Below are 20111 nucleotides of genomic sequence, written 5' to 3'. Positions count from 1 at the left end.
CTTCTGAGTTGCAGACTTGAACTTTTCTTGTTGCTGAAATGCCAGAACCTCAGCTGTGAAACCTACACATTTCTCTAGTTTAACTTGAGAACACCTCCGAGCCTGACCCAAACTTTAACAGAAGCTTTCCTTGGATTTCTTGTGTAACGTTGACCCTTTCCAAGTCTATTGAAACTGAACAACACTCTAATGTCTTCCTCTTCCTCTCTGTCTCTGTCTCTTCATCTGTGGTTACAGTAGACAAATTGTTTACAGAGGATTATGTAATAATACTCATTCATTTTCAGTCAAGCTTGACAAGCTGCTCTTGTTATTTTGGCACAGGCCTCGGGTGTGTTTTGGGTGAAGTACGGTCAACGGGAGACAGTCAGTTGTCATGTGCAGTGAAAAACTTCAGATAGATGTTTTTACCAGGCATTTATTTAAAATTGGCCCCCAAAGATACTCTAGAGATATTTACCAATACTGCATTACTCTAGACATATTACAGTACACATGAACTAGCTGTCAGTGCTTTCCACCTCTGTTTAGGTCCTTTTGTCTTCTGACAGCACTGAACATTTTCTGTTATATCATCACTTTTAACAGTGTGAACATTGTCTTGTTGCTGGCAATGCTGTTGGTAGCATAGGTTTGAAAATTTTTACTGGATGTGTTAACACAGAACTTTCACTTTTATCAAATTCCAAAATGGGCTGATTACATCATCCCTGATGTTGTCATAAAATAATTTATGCAAATATAAATCACTGAAGCCTGAGTCACACGTGCGCACGCATGATAGGAGACTAGATTTGAGAAATATACCCACTTGTGCTGCTTGTGATAAATACAAACTGCCGCAGCAGCAAGATGCACACACACATATCTTATTTTACTTAGCTGTAAATATATATGTATGCATTTTTTAATAGCACAGTTATTCTGTTTACGTGCATGTTTTTAATTCACACTCGCTTTGGCAATGTAACTGTCTGTTTCCCATGCCAATAAAGCCCTAATGAATTAAATTGAATTAAGGGATGAGAAGAGGTGGGACATAAGGGAAGAAGAAATGCAGGATGAAACAGTGGAGACATAAATATGAAGTAAAGAAGGTGCAAGTGATTCAAGATTTAACTAAAAATCTGTAGGAGGAAAAAAGAAACTGATCCAGAACCAGCCCGTTAGTCAGGTGTTAAAGATACATGTAGGCTTCAAATTCTGAGAGGGCACAAGAAATGTTCGGGTCTAACTTATGTACTTTTCAAGGCATAATCTATATCCAACTAAATTCAAAACACAACACTGTAACCTACGATAAAAGCATTGACATATATTTTAATACTGGGAATAACACTATATAAAAATTGTATTATTTTAATATTTCATCAGTAATGTTTGTACACAGTAAAATGATCAGAGTTGTGAAACACAAAGTCCAGCTCTTCCATCTATAAACCAAACTGTCCACTTCTGAATGTGATATAGCTTTAAGTGGAAACAATTTAATTCCACGTCAGTCAGTGGTGTTAGTCTGTTTCACTCAGATATTCAAAAAACATTGATCTAAAATGAAGACCATTTTGTCCATTTTGATTCTAAATGGATTTTTGAGACTCATAGATAAATCTCTCTGTCATCATGGCCCTGCTTATGTGATGCATGCACTGAATATTGTGAGAGGCCTTGGTCTTTAGGAAAGGTTGCTCAGTGCTTTAAGCAAGCAGAAGAAGGTCCAGTTCCAGTAGAGATTCTGTCAAGAGAGAAAACTGAGTTCCAGATGGTTGCACTCCTTGAAGTCAGTTTATGCTCTCTACATTGCACTTAGAGTTGATGATGTTAGTGTCACACAGAATGCCACTGTGGAAGAGTATCAGTAAAAATCCTAGAATGTAGCTGTAAATTTAATATTGTAATGCTTGTATTGTAATGCCCACAATTTTTAGTAGGTGTAATGCAACACTGACAGTTAGCTCATACACACAATTTCACAGTTAAGTCCAAAAAGTCAGTGCTAGGCAAAAACATGGAGATAGGAGAGTCATGGTAGAGGATGAGACCCTTTGCCATCAGAACAGTTTTAATCCTCCTTGCAAAGCTGTAGTACAAATCTTGAGCAGAGTGTAGTGGGATATTGCACCATTTTAGAAGGAGAAAACTCCAGTTATTTACATCACACTCAGCTCACCACAGCTTCCTATAGTCATGTACTGTATTTATTGAGGTGGTCTTGGAAAGTGTTTGGACATTATCCTAATTTAATTAATGGTGTGTTTAGTGTTATGTGGTATCATTACCATAGGGGCACCATAGGAATGGCCTTGAGCATTATACAGACAAGGAGAGCTATCAAAGTTAATGAATTGCAACAGATGAGTCTTCATACCATCACAGACCAGGTGTACAAAGTTAGTTACCAAAGGATATAGGAAATAGTGCAATATTGGCCTGCCTCAGAACGTGTTACTTTATTTTACCGCTAAAGAGTCCAGCTTACACACTGCAAATGGAGAGACTGGAGAGAAAGCTCAACACCAACAACACCAAAAATATGCAAGCAATTCAGACCACAGGCTGCAAAAGTTGGACTGGCCCCATCATGTCCATGTCGCCAGATGAGCTAAACAAATTTTATGCTCACTTTGATTTCAACAAATCAAGCCACTATCAGTATCCAAAGTGGATGTGAGAAGAATCCTGCTGAGAGTGAATATGCTGGGTAATCAGCTAGTTGATTGTGATTACCAACATTTTTGACATATCACTGTCACTGTCTAGTCTAAATGACTACTGCCCTGTGGTACTCACCGCCATTCATGCTTTGAAAACAGCATCAGTCTTCACACACCTTGAAAATAGCCACACCTACATCAGAATGCTGGCGTTGATTTAAAGTTAGCATTCAACACAATTCATTGGCAAACTTAGTACTCTGGGCTGGAGTACCACACTCTACAACTCTGGAGATTGAACAACCTCATAAACAGACCCCAGACAGTTTGGATTGGCAGCCTCCACTCTAGTGCTCAACACTGCAGAACACCTGTGTTGTAGAATGACAAATAAATGTACCTTGAAACTTGAACCTTCTGTTTTTTATTCAGTATGTGCAGAAAATATATCTGTAACTCCTGCCAACGAAAACAAAATGCCAAACTTATAGCAACTTTTCAGTGAAGGCACAAGTTAATTATAGCTTTCAAATATACATTTTTGGGTTTGTTTGTTTTCTCCTCTGTGGCCAGTCACGGGCTGATAGAAGATGGAGACAAAGTCTAATCAGAGTCTAGTCAGGATGATTACAGTGTCCACTGACTCCCTAATCTCTCCTTGTGTCTCTCACTCTGTATCAACATGTGAACAGAGGCTGTCATATGTCAGCTGAGTAACTGTGGCAGCCATTGATCTGTTTGTGTGCGCATGTGTGTGTGCCTGTATGTTTGCCACTGTTTGTGCAATCTTCTGTTTTCATGTGTGTATGCCTGTGCATGTTTGTCGCTAGGGGCTAGATGCTGAAATGTTGCTCCAGCGAATGAGGGAATATTCCGGGCTGTCATGTGACTGTGTGACGTCACAGAGAGAGAGAGAGAGAGAGATGGAGAGAGAGCACAAGGTGCAATTTAGCCCCACAGCTGATCCGTGCAGTGCTCAGAGAGAAGCTGAGACGACCAGACACACACACTCACTCTCACACGCGTTTCTTTTGCCTCGCTTGTAAACACACACATGCACTTTGCATGCACACATGCACTTCCCACACATCACTGCAGTTTCACACACTCACAACTCTGAGGCGTCACTTTAAAAAAAGAAAGGATGCATTCCTTTCTCCACTTGCCAAGCTCTTAACACTTTGGATATTGAGGACATTTCTGCCTCCTGGACAAGAGTAAAACGATACTGGAGAGAAAAGGCAGGAGGAAAAACTGAAGACAGAGAGAAAGAAGAAAACAACTACAAAAAGAAGTAAATAAGAGAGAAAAGAAGAGACTGACAAGAGATCAAACCAGAAAAAGAGCACGACAAGAGCACCTGACAACAGAGCAGAAGAATGTCCTTCCTGTCTGGCTCGCCATGGCAGCAGCCTGGCATTATTAGTGGAAGCAGCGGGTACGGACAACCTTCCAGTGGGCATCAACAGCAGCAGCACCAACTGCAGCACAAACCTCCCAATACCCTCTCTGGTGCCAACATCCCCGTGGTCCTGGCCTCCTCTCCACTGTCAACCTCCAGCGCAGCCTCTGACCAGCACAGTGACAGGCACTGCCAAGGCCAGATGGCACCAGAGGGGCAGGTTGTCACGGCCACACAGGGGGGGCCCAAAATAACTTTGATAGAAGATGAGGTTAAATTAGGGCGAGGCAGGACTGAGGGGACATTGTCTGGGACGATGGCAGGGGTTGGAGGAACTCTAAGCTTCAAGATGCCAGTGCTAGAGATAGAGGATGAGGGATCCAGAGGAGGGCGACTGAGGGAGGATGGACATAGGGTGGGAGGGGAAGTGGGGGCTTTAGGAAGTACAGGACAAAGCCCTGCCAGCCCGCTGTCTTCCCACTCTTCCCCTTCTTTCTCACCTGGGAGATCCTTTCCAAATTCTGCGCTAGAGCTTAAGCCCACTTCAAGGGGATATAAAGATGGATATTATATGCAGGGATCTCAAGAGTCCGCCCAAGGACAGGACTTTCTTCCTCCTTCAAAACAGACCTCAGGGCTTGAGGAGGTAAACACAATGAACGCTTGCTTTCCTGAAAGTACCAGACCAGGAAATAAAGAGGATGACAAGAAATCTATTATGCCCTCTACATCTGGAGGCCTACTTGGAAATCTGAAAGAAAATTCAATTGCAGTTCTAACTGGAAATCAAACTCTCAAGCCATCTTTAGAAAAGGAGAGTGCTGATACACAGCCTACTGGTACTACCGCTCCTGCTGCTGACCTAACAGAAAGTGGTGCTGGTGCCCATGCAGGACCTAGAACAGGCCTGCCTCCAGCCTCGGCTGACGGAGCTAACGCTGGTGTTGGGGTGGGTGGTGTAGGGGAGACTGGGGTGGAAAGACAAAACTTAAGCCATACTGAAAAGAGGAGGACTGGGTCAAGTACTCCACCTGCTAGAGGTGTAACAGGCGGAGTTGCAAGACATGGCCTGTCACAGGATTTAAGTCAAGTTGAGGATGTGGGAGTGGGATCAAGTGCTAACTTAAACAGAGAGACAAAAACTAACCAAAGCAGTGAACTGCCGCAGCGGACTGCAGTGAGACGCGCAATGTCTGACTGTTCACACCTGTCTGTTCCCATGATAATGGCCGGAACGTATCCCACCGGTTTGGGAGGCTCGCCATTGATGACACCCAACATGCCGAATTTTGCACTGATGGGAACACCATGCCCACCCAGGGTGCCCTACCCACATGTGGCCGTCCGACGCTCACTCACTGTTACAGACGGCAAAGAAGCTGCAGCTGCAATGGGGTCAATTATGTCATCCCCATTAATGGCGTCACCTGTAATGCCTTCATCCCCACCTCCTAAGAGGCATCATGGGAGCTGCGACACCAATGTTTTACTTCCTGTTCCACCCCCTGCAGGAATGTCAGTTAACAGCACCCAAGATAGTAAATTGAACACATCGGGTAAGAGTTTCTTCTTGTATGCATATGTGTGTTGGGATGGATATGAGAACAGTATAAAACAGTATAATTTTATATACAAGGCAAAGTTTCCTGTGCCTGGTTCCAGACCTGAGAATCACCACCTAGATCCAGATTTGTTCAGTGTTTCATAAAGGTCTGGTTTTGTGCCTATAGATGCACTGCAAAAAATGAGCTCTCAAAAACAAGGGGAAAAAACATTAAAATGGGTGAAATATTACTTAAAATAAGTACAATTATCTGCCAATAGAACAAGAATATTTCACTTGCTACTTAAGGACAAAAAAAACTTGAAACAAGTGAAGTTCTCTAACATAAAAGCCGCCTGGTAGAAGAAATATCTTGTCAGACAAAAAACAAGTATGTTTTGCCTTCATTTAAGATAATTAATCTTACTTAGATTTTAGTTTTTGCAGTGTGGCTGTTTCCACGGTTTGAAGAAACAGTTGACCAATTAGAGTTTAGTCGCCTCGGTTAAAAATGGGGGCGCATCATCCTCCTACATAGATAGCTGGCTACCTAGCTGCATTAATGAAACATTGTGACAAGCTTGGATAAGATTGATGCAGCAGTACAAGTCTAACAAAGTCTAACAAACATCTAACAAAGCGGAAATGGCTTTGTTAGATGTTTGCTACTGGAAAGGATCAGGATATAGACTTTGCCTTCAGCTTGATGATGGTGTTGTATTCACTAATAATCTTTACCAGCATCAGAAACCTGTAGGAGCATCCTAGGCTAACCAATCACAGTTTGTGTTTTACTCTCATGATGCTCCACAGAACAGAAACTTGTCTAAGCTGCCAAGAAACGTCATCATCACTTTGGCACAATCTACATAAACAACTTGTGTGCACAAACAAACTGTGTGCATTCAACTAAATTTAAACTTTGATGTAACAGCTGTTGGCTTGAGTGTGGAATACAGTTTTTAAACGTTTTGTTGCACAGATAGTATATACGTTTATATTACATTCAGGTAATATAAATGTAAATTTAAATATAATCCAAATGTAATATTGGGATCGTCTTCGTGGTGTACATTTTCTGCTTTATCAGGGATGAGAGATGAGAGAGTTCAGATGGTGATATCACACTCAATTTTGTCAGGATATCATGAGTGCTGTGTGCTTGGTTTATTCTGAGCCTACAGAATGAGTTTAGGAAAACAAATGTTCATTTCCATTATCTCAAAGGTTAAACCCCTTTCATCATCATCTCCTCCACAAACTGGGGTTTTAATAAAGTAAATTATCATGGGAAAAAGGGTTTTGCCAGAGTTCACATCATCAGTTTTTCACACAGACATTATAACATCTTCGCATTTTATTGCATTCTTTGACATGACCATTTGATGTATTCTAGGACAAATTCAAAGGGTATTTTGACAAGTTGAGGTTGATAGTGATGTAACAGAAAGATAAAGAGTGAAAAGTGTGTGAAGGGAGCTGGCAGGGGATTATTGGAGCACTAGCCCGGGGCTTAGAATTTAGAACGAATGCTGATTTGGATTATTGACATTTTTATATGGCTCCACATGTTAATGAATGAGGGACTATCTATAAATGTATTTTGTATTTTTTGTATAAATGTATTAATGCCTTTTCCCCTCCTTGTAATATCTTCTGTCCATTTATATATTCAGCGTATATTGTATCTACCTCTATCTTTGAAAGGATTTATCTATTTTTCCAGCCATGTGTTCTGTTTTTCAGACTGCAGTCAACAGAGAAAAGCTAGGGCATTGATTAGACATTGACTCTGACTGTACTCATTCAAATATAGAGCAGCTATTTCTAGCATTGTGTGTGTGTGTGTGTGTGTGTGTGTGTGTGTGTGTGTGGGTGCAGAGCTTTCACTGACGTAAATCTTACAGATTTTAAAGGCGCACACCCCCACAGACACACTGACAGTAGTCAGCGAGTCTACATCTTAAGGTGTTTTTGGCCAGCCCTAAATGCAAAAGTCTGTCCCTGAGAGATATAGTCACACCAGTGGTCGGTCGATTGTTGGAGATTCCTTATTGACTGTTTCTCCTTCAAAATGAATAGGCCTGTATAGGTCCAGCCATATACTAGCTTTTGACCTAGTCTTCTTACATTTAGCACATAATTAGATCACAACAACGCACACACAAAGAAGTATACACAGCTATAAGGGGAGGGGTAGGCAAGGTGAAGCTTGAGCTACCAGGAAACTCAACAATAATACACAACCAAGTCGTTAAACAGATGGGCTCAGCTACATGCCGTCGTCATTTAACACACTACTTTGTGTTGGAATCAGTGTTATCCTTGTTCTTCTTGTAATGTCTCTTTGGGCTTGCTGATTTGTTGTTGATCCTTTATTGATGACCAAGTGAAAAATGTTATCTGCTATCTGAGAATTTAAATTTTTGTCCTCTGCTAATTTACATAAAGTTTGTATGTGCTTGTCTGGACTGCAACACACTTGTAGTGAGTCAACTACTTAAAATGTAAAGTTTTTAAATCAAATCTTTAAGTTAAACTAGTTTGGGACACCAAAACAAGAATAACAACCAAACCAAATTAATTAACTCGATCATTAAATTGATCAGTTTCAATTGTTTGCTTCAAAGAAAACACAGACAACTTCTTACTGATTAAATGAGGACATTTTTTTTCACTTTTTTTTTTTTACAGCTGAATGCCTAATAACTGAATAAATGAAGTATAAGGATGAGCGTATAATAAAACATTAGTTCTCTTATGTTAGTGGCAATAGTGAGGTGAGGAATGTGATATGATTATTGAAACAAAAACAATGAGATGCTTACGTAACTCTAGGGTAATTAACTTATTTAAATGAGAGTTAATTTTTCATTCGACATGAACTCTGTGGTTAAGCCTACTGTTTTGAAACGATACGTTCTCGCTGGCTTTCCTGCGTCCCCAGGCTTTGGATGAGTCAGCTGTTGCAACACATTGGCAGCGCACATGTTGGACAGGTTTCTGTCAGAAAGTTCTGGCTTTTGGAGTTGGCTGGGTGTCAATTTTCAACGCGTTCTGGATGGCTCGGTTACCACTGTGGTTTAGCTGGGAAAAGCATGCTGGTCTCCTGGATCCACGTTGGTGGTGTTGTTGTTGAATGTCGAATATAATTCATCAACTTTTTCAGCTAAGCTTGAGTAGTTCCATTGGCCAAGTGAAAACTTTAAAAAGAAAATAATGTAACGTTACGAAAACCCAGAGGTGGAACACACAAATATAACTTTAAAAGTCTAAAGAAACAACTCTTCAGTTTAACTGAGGCACTCAAATACTTGATTTATAGAAGGTTAAATCCTGAGAGTAAACTCAAGGGGTTTGAAAGCCTGAGGCTAAAACGCTGGTGAAGAGTTTTGGTTGTGGAAGTTTTTGCGCTGAAACTTCTATTCCTTTTTCCTAAGGGACACGTGGTGTAACTTGTACCTAAGATGGAAACTTCTTCTCCATGTGACTCTAGTGGTTTAAATTTAAATACAACATACTTTTCAAACGTTCAGTATAGACAATCAACCCTGATCCAAAACATAGTAATTGCATTGTGATTTAATTTAAAAGAAAACATTCATTTTTTTTACAAAAATCAAACGTAGTTTGTCTCTCATACACTTGACTAGCAATGTCACTGAACATAAATCATCATTTTATCATTTTGGGCGTACTGCATGTGTGTGCAAAGTAATGTGAATTATTATTGTGTCTCTCAGTCTGTTTATTGATGGTCCTGTCTGACAATGTGGTAGCTTGATAGCTATCATGCTAGCAACAGGAGCTATAGCAGTCAATACTCATACTGGGCTTATGTGTGCATGAGAAAAAAGTGTGGGGAAATGCATGTGCACTTACCTAACTATTCAACAGCGGACCTGGGCATCATTACACTCTCACCAACCGGGGACATTTTGGTGGTCCCAAACGAGCACATACACAGCTGGTTGCCAGTAGCTGTGTATTGTAGCGTTAGATGGATCTTTTGTGTTCTCAGTCAGCAGTTTCATGTTGGATGAGTCATATTGCTGGTGTTGCAGGGTGGAGTGATACGTGAGAGGACTACTGTAGCATGAGCACTAAAGCCACCATTTTGTATTGAAGCTGCAATAATAGTAATAAAGCCCCTAATTTATGTATAGATTGAGTATATCATCTTTTTAATTAGTTTGTTTATTTTCTAGAAATATGACACAAAATTGGTGCAGTCTACATGTTGTTTTTAGCCCTTCACTTTTAGTTTTCCCTGGTGAGATATTCGTTGTTGGTGTTGCTGAACACTATTCAGTCAGAGTACAATGTTATTTTATTCTTACACTAACAATCTTAAGTCCAAGTCCACTTACGAGCTTTATCAGCAGATCCCCTGATGAAACATTGATATATGTTTGAAAGCTCCAGAAAAAACTCATACGCAGACTTTGACTTTTGACTCTATCTCTGTCTGATGATGTCTCTTGTGGTGGTCAAGAAGAACAAAGAAGAACTCACTACACCACCCAGTGTAGACCAAAAAAGCGAAATGTCAATGTGATGAATTGGGTTGACAAAATTAAAAGGACAAAATTCCATATTTTCTTTGGGACAACCTCTGTAATACTGATGTATATTTTCTCCATTAGACACATAATCAGACATGATCAAAACACTGCAAATTATATTGGAATTAATTAAATTCACAAAACAAGTAGGTGTCACTGAGTAGCTTTGTGAAGCCACTGCAGCAAGTGATGACTTACACTAACACCAGCTTAGCATTGCAAGGCAGGAACTGACTTCATTATAGCTCAATAAAGCCAGACAGAACATCAGGATTAGGTGAATAGTGAGAACAGGAATACAAGAGGGTAACAAAACAACAAATGAGACTGACTCTGTTGGCAGAACATGCTTTTCTGTTGCTGCACATTCATGTGAGAATTCTCCATGCTCTTAATCATAGCCTGTATCAGATTTGGGATCCAGACTGAGCTAGTTTGCAACCACAGTTTAAGTATCATAACTAAATGGATCGTGTTTGATGGCAGATATAGCTCTTGAGGGACACACAATATGTCGACAGTTTGATTGCTGGAGAAAACACAGCAGCAGCAAATTGGCGCCGTTTCAGAGGAGATATAGCAGTTACCACACAGCAAACGTCAGTGCCGAGAGAAATGAAGGGACATTAGGGCACAGCATAGCCAGGCCTGTTCAGTGTCACTGTTATGTAAGAGATGTCTTGGTGGCAACAAAGAGCCCCTGTCTCTGTCCGCCCCCCACCCCTCAGCCCTGCTGGCTGTCTGTTCTTAACCCCATCAACCTCCCTTCTATCTCTCTCTCTCTCTGCTTTGTTCACGTTTCTGCTCATACCCCCCTCTTGCTTTTACTTTATTCTCTCTTTTTCTCTCTCATACTGTGCCCATCACATAAATCAGCTGCTGCAACGTTGGTGCTGGAACCAGGTTTGACCTAGCGCTTCCTCTATTATTATTATTGATTATGAAACCATCCAGAAACATCCCTCTGGATATTTTCATAATCAATAATAATGTTTTTTAAAACTTGTTCCTGATTCTCACCTGCCTACATAAGTTTAATATTATAACAAAACATAACTACTAATGGGAACTTACTATAAATATGGGAATACAAAAAAAACATCCCAAAAGGGACACTCCACAAATTTTAAAAGGAGTCTAATGAAAGATGACATTTAGATGCATTATGGGAATGAAGCTCAGTGTAAGTTCATTTCATTTATTTATTTAAAAGGAACAGCGTACAGTAAAACATAAACGTTTCCATTCGATTTGTGGGCCCTGCTGCATCAACTATTTTGACCACTTTTTTTCACCAACATTATGGTGACTAAATAGCCATAAAAAACTCTTCGAGAAGTATGAGTAAGAGTAAAGTTTCTAAAATGTAAGAAGGCATGTCACTGACCAAACGCCTGGTTAGCCTGGTACCAGAATTTTCAAGCTTTTTAAAAAGGCCTGGTTTTGTTCTCATCAGAACTTTGTAGGAAGGAACTTTACTTTACTTGAAAGAATGGATAAGTCATCTTTCTGTGCCACAGTAAGACAAGTAGCAGCATAAAAATTCGCACAAGAAAGGACTGGAAAAGAATGACTCCACTGTGCAGGTCTCAGAGGTCTACATTTGTTTAATTTATCGATTACATTAAAAGTAAGTGCAACCACATCTGCTTCTGTGCAGACTGAAAAATTTCCTCCAGCCAACATGAACTAAGAATGAAATAAAACTATTGTTAAGATGTAAGACTGAATAAAAGTGAAGTAAAACAAGATGGCACATCAGTCTTATTATTATGCTGATGTTATACAGTATGTCATAAAATATCTACATAGAAACAATCACATATGTAAGAATTTCCTCTGGTTGTTTATTCAAGCACGGTATTATGACCCATTTTAACTTTTAATATGGCTGCCACCTCTAGTGGCCCTTCAGTGGTACCTTAGCAAAGCCGGGTGTTGTATTATAAGGAGGTGGATGGGGTAGATGGATGTGTTAAACCTAGGACCCAAGAGGTGGATGCATAATTCAGTAGAACAGATGTTGTAGTCTACCTGCCGAGATTTACATCCACCTCTTTTCTCAGCATAAATGAGCGTTACCTACCACCAGGTGCATTCAGTTCTCGACAGGCATGCAGAATTCGGCACAATACCGGTTTCCTGTCGCTGGACTAGTACAGGAAACACTCAAATGTGTCGTTTTGGGAGGTAACATTGGCTGGAAACATTCTTACATTAGAGCTTTGTCCAAACAGACAGTACCTCAAAAGTCAGCTGCCTGACTGTTGTGACGACCCCTGTGGGGCTGTCCTGTGTAACTTTCTTGTGCTTACATTCATTAGGTAAATCGTGAACACCTGACCAACACCAGATTGTGACACTGTATGCAAGTTTGTGCTTTAATGTTTGTCAGGTATTCATCCAGTCACTTTATATGCTGTTAAACATGTGCTCTGCTTACAGTATACCACTTGAGCAGATTTGAAAACCAAAGAAAAGTCAATCCATCTTTTTCATCTTTAAACAACGATTCAGTTCAGTTGTATTTATATAATGTCATCTTCAGTTATCTCATTGCACTTTTTATAGAGAAGGTCTAGACCGTACTCTTTTTAATATTATTAAAGACTCGGGTGGCAAGTTCCACATAGAGAAGTAAAATAATAGAGATGGTAGTGGTGTCACAACCTGGCTCAACAGTAAGTCACAAAAGCAGGAAACCACACAGTCTGAAATTAATAATAGATATTTTAATAAGTAAATTAAGCAGCAAAATATACAATTGTAGGTGTCTGTCAGATCAGTATGCACGCAGTGTATGTGTGAGTGGAGTGTATGGGTGTAGAACACAAAGAACCAAACAAAACAGAATCAGTTGGCAGGCCAGGAGAAGAGGGAGTCAAATCATCAAGCAGGCTTCTTTATAGCCACCTGAGCCCCGCCTGCTCAGGTGTGTTGCATAACAGCAAGATACAAACAACAAGAGAGGGCCCAAACCTTGGGCCGTCACAGTGGTAAAACTATTACTTTATTATTAACTATTATAACTATTACTATGCTATTAACATAGACAGTACATTGTACATTGCACATGTTGAATAAAATTGCACATACTGAATAAAACACCTGCGAAAGAAGGAGAGAGGAGAGGGATGAGAAAGCACACAACTACGGGAAAGGGAAGAAGCTGAGCTAGTAACATTACTTGGATAAGAATGCATTCAGATAGAGAGGGAGAGGAGGAAAGAGGAGCTTGGTGCATCATGGGAAATCTCCCAGCAGTCTAGGCCTATAGCAGCATAACTAAGGGATGGTTCAGGGCCCTAACTTTAAGCTTTATCAAAGGGGAAAGTCTTTCCCCTACTGGAGATGGGTCTGCCTCCCGAATCCAAACTGGGACCTGGTTCCACAGGAGAGGAGCTTGATAGCTGAACGCTCTGGCTCCCATTCTACTTTTGGAGACTCTAGGAACCACAAATAACCCTGCGTTCTGGGAGCGCAGTGCTCCACTGGCTACACACGGCCTCCCAAATCAAATTCAAGTCGCTTGCATACAGAGCGACTACTGGGTCTGCACCCATCTACCTAAACTCCATAATACAAGCCTGTGTTCCTTCTCGGCCACTGCGCTCCTCCAACGAACGCTGCCTGGCTCTGCCATCCCTACACACAAAGCAATCCCTGTCCTGGTTGTTCTCATGATGGTGGAACAAGCTACCACACACCATCAGAGCAGGGGTGTCCCTCTCTAATTAAATTTTTGTATTTACCCCATTGATGCCGTATGTGCTAATAGCTCTTACTAGTATTGTTGCACTTACGAGTATTGTCAGTTGTAGATCTCGTGCTGTATTGATGCTCTGTTGATGCTTGTATCTTATTCGTCAAATGGAAGTCGCTTTGGATAAAAGCACCTGCCAAATGAGTAAATGTAATCTTATGTAATGGGTAGTAAGGTACTATGAGCTCTTTAAGATAAGATGGTCCCTGACCATTAAGGGCTTTGTAGGTGAGCAGAAGAATTTACATTCTGTTCTGGATGTTACAAGGAGCCAATGCAGAGAAGCTAATACAGGGGAAATATGATCTCTTTTTCTGGTTCTTGTCAGTACACATGCTGCAGCATTCTGGATCAACTGGAGAGTCTTAATGGTCTTATTCAGGCAGCCCGATAATAAAGAATTGCATTAATCCAGCCTAAAAGTAACAAATGCATGGACTAGTTTTTCCAGATAATTTTGAGATACTGTAGGATGTGCCTGATTTTTAACTAGGTGAAGAAAGGTGGTCCTTGAAGTTTGTTTTATGCAGGGGTTTAAGGTCATGTGCTGATCTAAGATAACTCTGAGATTTAAGCCTCCAGTCCCTTCCAAACATCCAGCGAGAGTTGTACTGAAATAAGCTTTGATGCTGACAAGGACATTGTTTCTTTCACAGTGAAATCTGACAACAAGGACAAGCAGGAGAAGAAAGACATCATGTCCAGCAAGACAGACAAGATCGACACCTTTGACAAAAAAGAGAAAGAAGAGCAGCAGAAGAAGGACAACGGCCCAGACAAGAACCAGAAGTCTGAGAAGATTGTCAAAGATGAGGAAAAGATAGAGAAGATGAATGTGGAGAAAAACAACAAGGCCATGGAGAAGGCAGAGAAGGTAGACAAGCCGGAGAAGACCAACAAGGATGAAAAGAAAGAAGAGGAGAAGAAACCGGCTGAGAAGAAGGAAGAGAGCGGGAAGGGAGTGAAAGGAACTGCCAAGTCCCCAACAGGCAACAGCAGCAAGACTCTGCCAAGCCCTGACAGCAAGAGCAAGGTAGGTCACACACACACACTCACAGAATACTGCTGTTCACATACATTTCTGCACACAGATTCATACACTTAGAGGGACCAGGGACAGAAACAGCACTGTCAACTCTGCTACAGCCAGTATATCTAATAACAACCTGCTCTGGTGTCCTTGCACTGCTTCTGCTCCTTCTACCAGTCTCATTACCAAATCATCTGCTCATTATTTACTCGATTAATCATTTGGTCTATAAATAATGGAATTATAGACAATCCTCAGAAAACAGTGTCAGGGGGAAGTAAACACAACAATAAGAGAACGGACAGAAGGTCAGGGAGCCACTGTGACTGACTGGCATTAGCATGTTCGCACCTGGCTAGCGAGTTAGCTTTCCATCAACTAGCCCCGCGATTTGTCACTACATCACCAAGCTTCCATCACCGCATGCTCAGCGAAGGTGCACAGATGAACTTTGCTGTGCCACTTTCCGGGCCGTTAGCATGTATTTAGAAGTTCTAAAAATCCATCACTGAGTCTCTGTGGATGTGTATGAATGCGTCCAATATCTGAGACCTGATTTCCATGTCATATGCTACTTTTGGACTGCTGCTCATTTAATCAGATTTGAGGCTTATAATTTATCATGTATTGCTCATGCACCCTCTAAAGTGGCTATAAATTGCTAATTTTATTTTAGAAATTTTATGATTGTCATGTTGCTGGCTGTGCTGCCATGTCACGCTGCCATTGCGATCAGTGATTGCAGTTATTTTTCTTTGCTTTTTCTTTCTGTGCTTCCTTTTTCTTTCTTTCCTTTCCTCTTCCCTTTTTTCACTATTATGTGGCTTCTTCTAAATCCATTGTCACCAGCCTGACGTGGCTTCAGCTAAACCAAACTCAGCCAAATCTCGCCCATCCACCCTCTCCACCAATGGCGAGGCCAACTCGGCCAAACGCCCCATCCCCACCACAGCCTCAACCAATAAAAAAAGCCCTGTACCCAAGGCGACCACACCCACCGCCGTCAAGCAGTCACCAATGGCAGTTGGTTTCGCCAAGGCTGCCAAGGTGAGTATATTCAGGTCTTTCTCAGTCTGCGTTCTTGTCTGTACTCTTTTTCTTGTGAACTTGTGAAAGATCATGGGTGGTGACGGCTCATACATAAAATGCTTGCCTTTGGTGACCTGTGGGAGACCTGGGTTCGATTCCCACTGTGAGACATCCACCATTGTGTCCCTGAGCAAGACACTTAACCCCTAGTTGCTCCAGAGGCGTGCGACCTCTGACATGTATAGCAATTATAAGTCGCTTTGGATAAATGAATAAATGTAATGTAATCATCATTCACATCCCTATTCAAAGCGTGCATTTAACTGAGTTCAAATGCCCTGAAGTGTTCTTGCTCCACCCGTTTAATCGAGGATACTTTAGGACTTGAGGTAGACATGTATCCCAGCATGCATTTCTGGTTTCAAATTAGCGAGGGGCAATGCGGTAGTATATGAGCTAAGCTGATAAGCGTTTTATTTTTCATTCTGTCAACTATTAGTCTGTCACCAATTAAGGCTTTGGTACTTAAATTTTAAATAAGTTGTCATTTTATTAGAATAATGCCTACATTTGCTCCCATGTTTTTAAAGGCTTGAGGATCAGCATCCTTTTGGTAATTTACTGGTAGCACTGATGAATTTAAAACTTTTTAAATATAAGATATAATACCTTTTGCAAGATAATTGTTGGTCACAGAGTCTAAAAATAATAATTGCTAGATGAGTTGAATTTATGGAGTATTTTTTTTGTGAACAGTTAAAGTTGTACAATAACACTGCCTCTGTGGTTTTGGCTTTCAACTTTCAAAGTTGAACAACAGTCAAATAAATGTTTCTTGTTAAATCCAAGCCCGATTTAAAACATTTTTATCAGACCAATCTATTTAGCTTGCACTCAGTAAAAATTGTAGTTTTAATTATTTTAATGTTTTTATGACCGCTAACCTATTAAAATGCTATTTAAGCTATCTGTTATAATTTAACCTCCATATTACTTTTATATGAACATTTTGACAGGCTAGAATTCTCATGTAAGGGAACCGTCATAACTGTTTGCAACATATAAATCGCTGCTCAGGCTTGATTGATGTGCTTGTCCCTGCCTCACAAACCAAAAAAATTCAATTGAACACAAATCAATAGTCAAATACAGAAGAAGAGAAAAACAGAATTACAAGACATATTATTCTGACCGTCAGGGCTTAATATTTGTATAGATGTTATTTATATATATTATATATATATATATAAATAACATCTATACAATATTAATATATATATATATATAAGGATATATATAAGTATCGTCACATCCTACTTACCAAAGGTTTTGTGCGTCGCTTGATACTTATTATTGATCACTGACTATAATTATCATTGATTATATGCAGTCTATGAGAACTATCTGTAAAATATGCAGAAAGCCTTTATTCAGCCTTTCTATCTGATAAGTTACCATGATGACACAACCTTGCTGTAAACAAAACAACACTTCGTAACAGGGTGGCTATGACTGAAGTTTTTCAGTCAGTGGAGAGCAACTGCAGCTCCAAAAGCTGCAGCTGCCTCAATCTTGTGTGATTGTTGTTTCTTACATTTGAATGACATCAGGCCAAGTTGAGATCAAGTTGAAATCGAACCATTGTACCATCGATCGTCGTTGACAGTCTCATTTAAACAAGCCTATTATTTACAGTAATGTAAGAGTAATCACCAGAGCCTGGTGATGTCAGCAATATGTCAGGGTCCTCCTGTTGAATGTGACACACTGAGAAAGGACTTCTGTCCCCACTGATTTAGACTTTTGACCCATAAAATGTTTATATTTTTACTTTAATCTCTTGCCTACTGTGGCTTTAAAAGCTTTTATACCTGCATGGACATCAGTGACAATTTTGTCACTGCTGTCCAAAATGTATTACATGTGGTGACTGTTTCTCAATTTTTGTAAATCTGGCAATAAGACCTCAGTCCTGCTTCCTTCTTCCCCTACTGTTTATCATACGTCTGTCTTCACCGTCTTTCCTCTCTTTGCTTTCATTCTCTGCATATGTCGTGATTGCATGATTGGCCTCATAACATGGGAAAACAGGACAACTTAGCCTTAATGCACACAGCAGCAACAGTACACACAAACCTGATATGCATGCAGACATACAGAAAAATTCTTACACATACAAATTATCAAAAAATACACACCCACAGCTTATTTCTCATCTGTTTTCCAGACTCCAGAAAATGGAACAGCTGAGAAACGCCCACCTGTGCCAAAGGCCACAGCCACACCCCGTGCTACTGCCAATAAGAACAGCTCCTCTGCGACTGCTGCAAGTAAAACCGCTGGTACGGTGTCATCATTCCTATTATATCTACAATGTCTGTCTGCCCTCTGCACCTGATTGTGAACACTACTGTCACAGGCAGTATCTCCACTTTCCTTTGGGTAGTTCATAGTGTTGCCAGTGCAACATGACCTCTACAACAGGACCTGAACTTGCTACATTAGCTGGAAAAATGACTCACTGCGTAGACTGGCCCCACTCCAGGCAACAGGCTAACTGAATTGCTACCATATGTTACACTTTATTGGATTCAAGAGCTGACTTTTGGAGACACCAGACTGGTATTTTTATCTGCACATCACAAACAGTATCTCACCTCTCTAGGCGATAGAGCTGTGATCTCAGTCTGAGCCATGTTTGTCAAACAGGCTTTCTGCTTTTTGTGCACTTCAGCTCAGCAACTTCAGAGAAAATGTGCACAGTGATGGGTGTTATGTACTGCAAGGTGCCTATTTCATTTTAGTTGTATGAGTGAACTCTATTATTTTTGTGAGTGTTGTCATGATGGCAGCAGTTTAGTTAGATTCCATAATGCTTCTGTGACAAAATTGCGGTATTACATACAACACAGCTTCATCAACTAATGACCATGCTGTCACATCTCCATAAACGGTGAATAACTTATGTCATCTGGAGCTCCCAAATCTCATATACATTTGATAAGTGAAGAACACTCTATGTGTGCAGCAAACTGCAGGATTTGGTTGGACAGGAAATCTTGGCAAGACTTTGCAATTATCCGTCATTAACAGCCAATCGCCAAAGTTAAAATCATTTTAATTTTAAAAATCACATGAAACATCTTGAAGTTGTGAAATTTGGCACAAGAGCTATACAACAAGCTGACTGCCCTGATGTATTATCACCTTATAAAGTTGTTATGGCTCAGGTCTTAGTTAGTTGTCTGTGACTGTTTTGGTCTCCACCAACTCATGAAAAAAATATCTGGCTGTTTAGCTGGTAAATGTTTGATTCTTTGCCAGCTAGCTACTAACTTTGTCTGTCTGCTGATTTGTACTAAATGTGCTCTAATGGTGCATTCCATTTGACATGGGAACTCAGAATTTTCGAGTTCAGACTTGGAAATTTCAAAGGGAACGACCCTTTAAGTAGGATTACCAACTTGGAAAGTCGGGACCGCACCACCCCGACTTTGTGATCCAAGATGGCTGCTCTGAGTATCAACAGTTGTGTCTCATAGAAATTTTCTTACACAAAGTGCTGCCCAACTACTCTCTCTGGATGTGTTGACACTGTGTTTAGTATGAGTAAATACCGCACAATGCCTAACAATAGCTAACCTGGCTAGTTGTAAACAATGACGATCGAGGTTTTCTGGAACGCTGTCAACTCTGGTGTGACGTCATTCCCATCTCCGACCTCCGACTTCCGAGGTAAATGAAACGAACAATAAATCCAAAACTGGGAGCTATAACAGCATAAAAGCTACAATAACCCGATTCATTGGTTGGTATTAAAAATATTGGTTAGTTGAGCTGTTAAATTGACAGCAAAGTTTACAAAAGCAAGGGATCTAAAAAATCAGGCATTACCCAAATTTGTCAGACTAGAGTAACCAAATCAGCCACTTTGTCTACAGAAGATGGCGCTGTCTATAGCTGCCTTGGTGTTAGGTGAGCTTTGTTTAGTCTTGTTTTTGTGTGTTAACTCAGTTTTTGGCTGTTTCCCGGAGCTCTTTCACCAGAGAAGAGCTCATGAACATCAGGGGAACAACTCCAGCGGATTTATTTCACATGTTTCTCACGTCATCAGTGGAATTATTG

At 40.5% G+C, this 20111-nt stretch overlaps 1 protein-coding gene across 5 annotated transcripts in view; it reads left to right on the top strand.

Annotated features, from left to right (window-relative positions):
• Positions 1–20111, top strand: part of map4l (microtubule associated protein 4 like) — a 100134-nt gene that overhangs the window by 56260 nt on the left and 23763 nt on the right. For 3 of the 5 annotated variants that reach the window (XM_038718837.1, XM_038718838.1, XM_038718836.1), the window contains 3 exons: positions 14584–14960; positions 15807–16004; positions 18214–18328. In XM_038718837.1, coding sequence (XP_038574765.1) covers positions 14584–14960; positions 15807–16004; positions 18214–18328 — 690 coding nt within the window. Of the gene's footprint in view, positions 1–3604; positions 5613–14583; positions 14961–15806; positions 16005–18213; positions 18329–20111 lie in introns of those variants that run through there. The other 2 variants (XM_038718841.1, XM_038718839.1) reach the window with 2 other exon arrangements.

This window comes from Micropterus salmoides, unplaced genomic scaffold (assembly GCF_014851395.1).
Source record: "Micropterus salmoides isolate LMB-PRFRI ecotype aquatic unplaced genomic scaffold, ASM1485139v1 Ms_hic_scaffold_14, whole genome shotgun sequence".
Classification (NCBI taxonomy): Eukaryota; Metazoa; Chordata; class Actinopteri; order Centrarchiformes; family Centrarchidae; genus Micropterus; species Micropterus salmoides.
The sequence above is the reverse complement of the archived record's forward strand: the minus strand, read 5'-3'. Positions and strand labels throughout refer to the sequence as shown.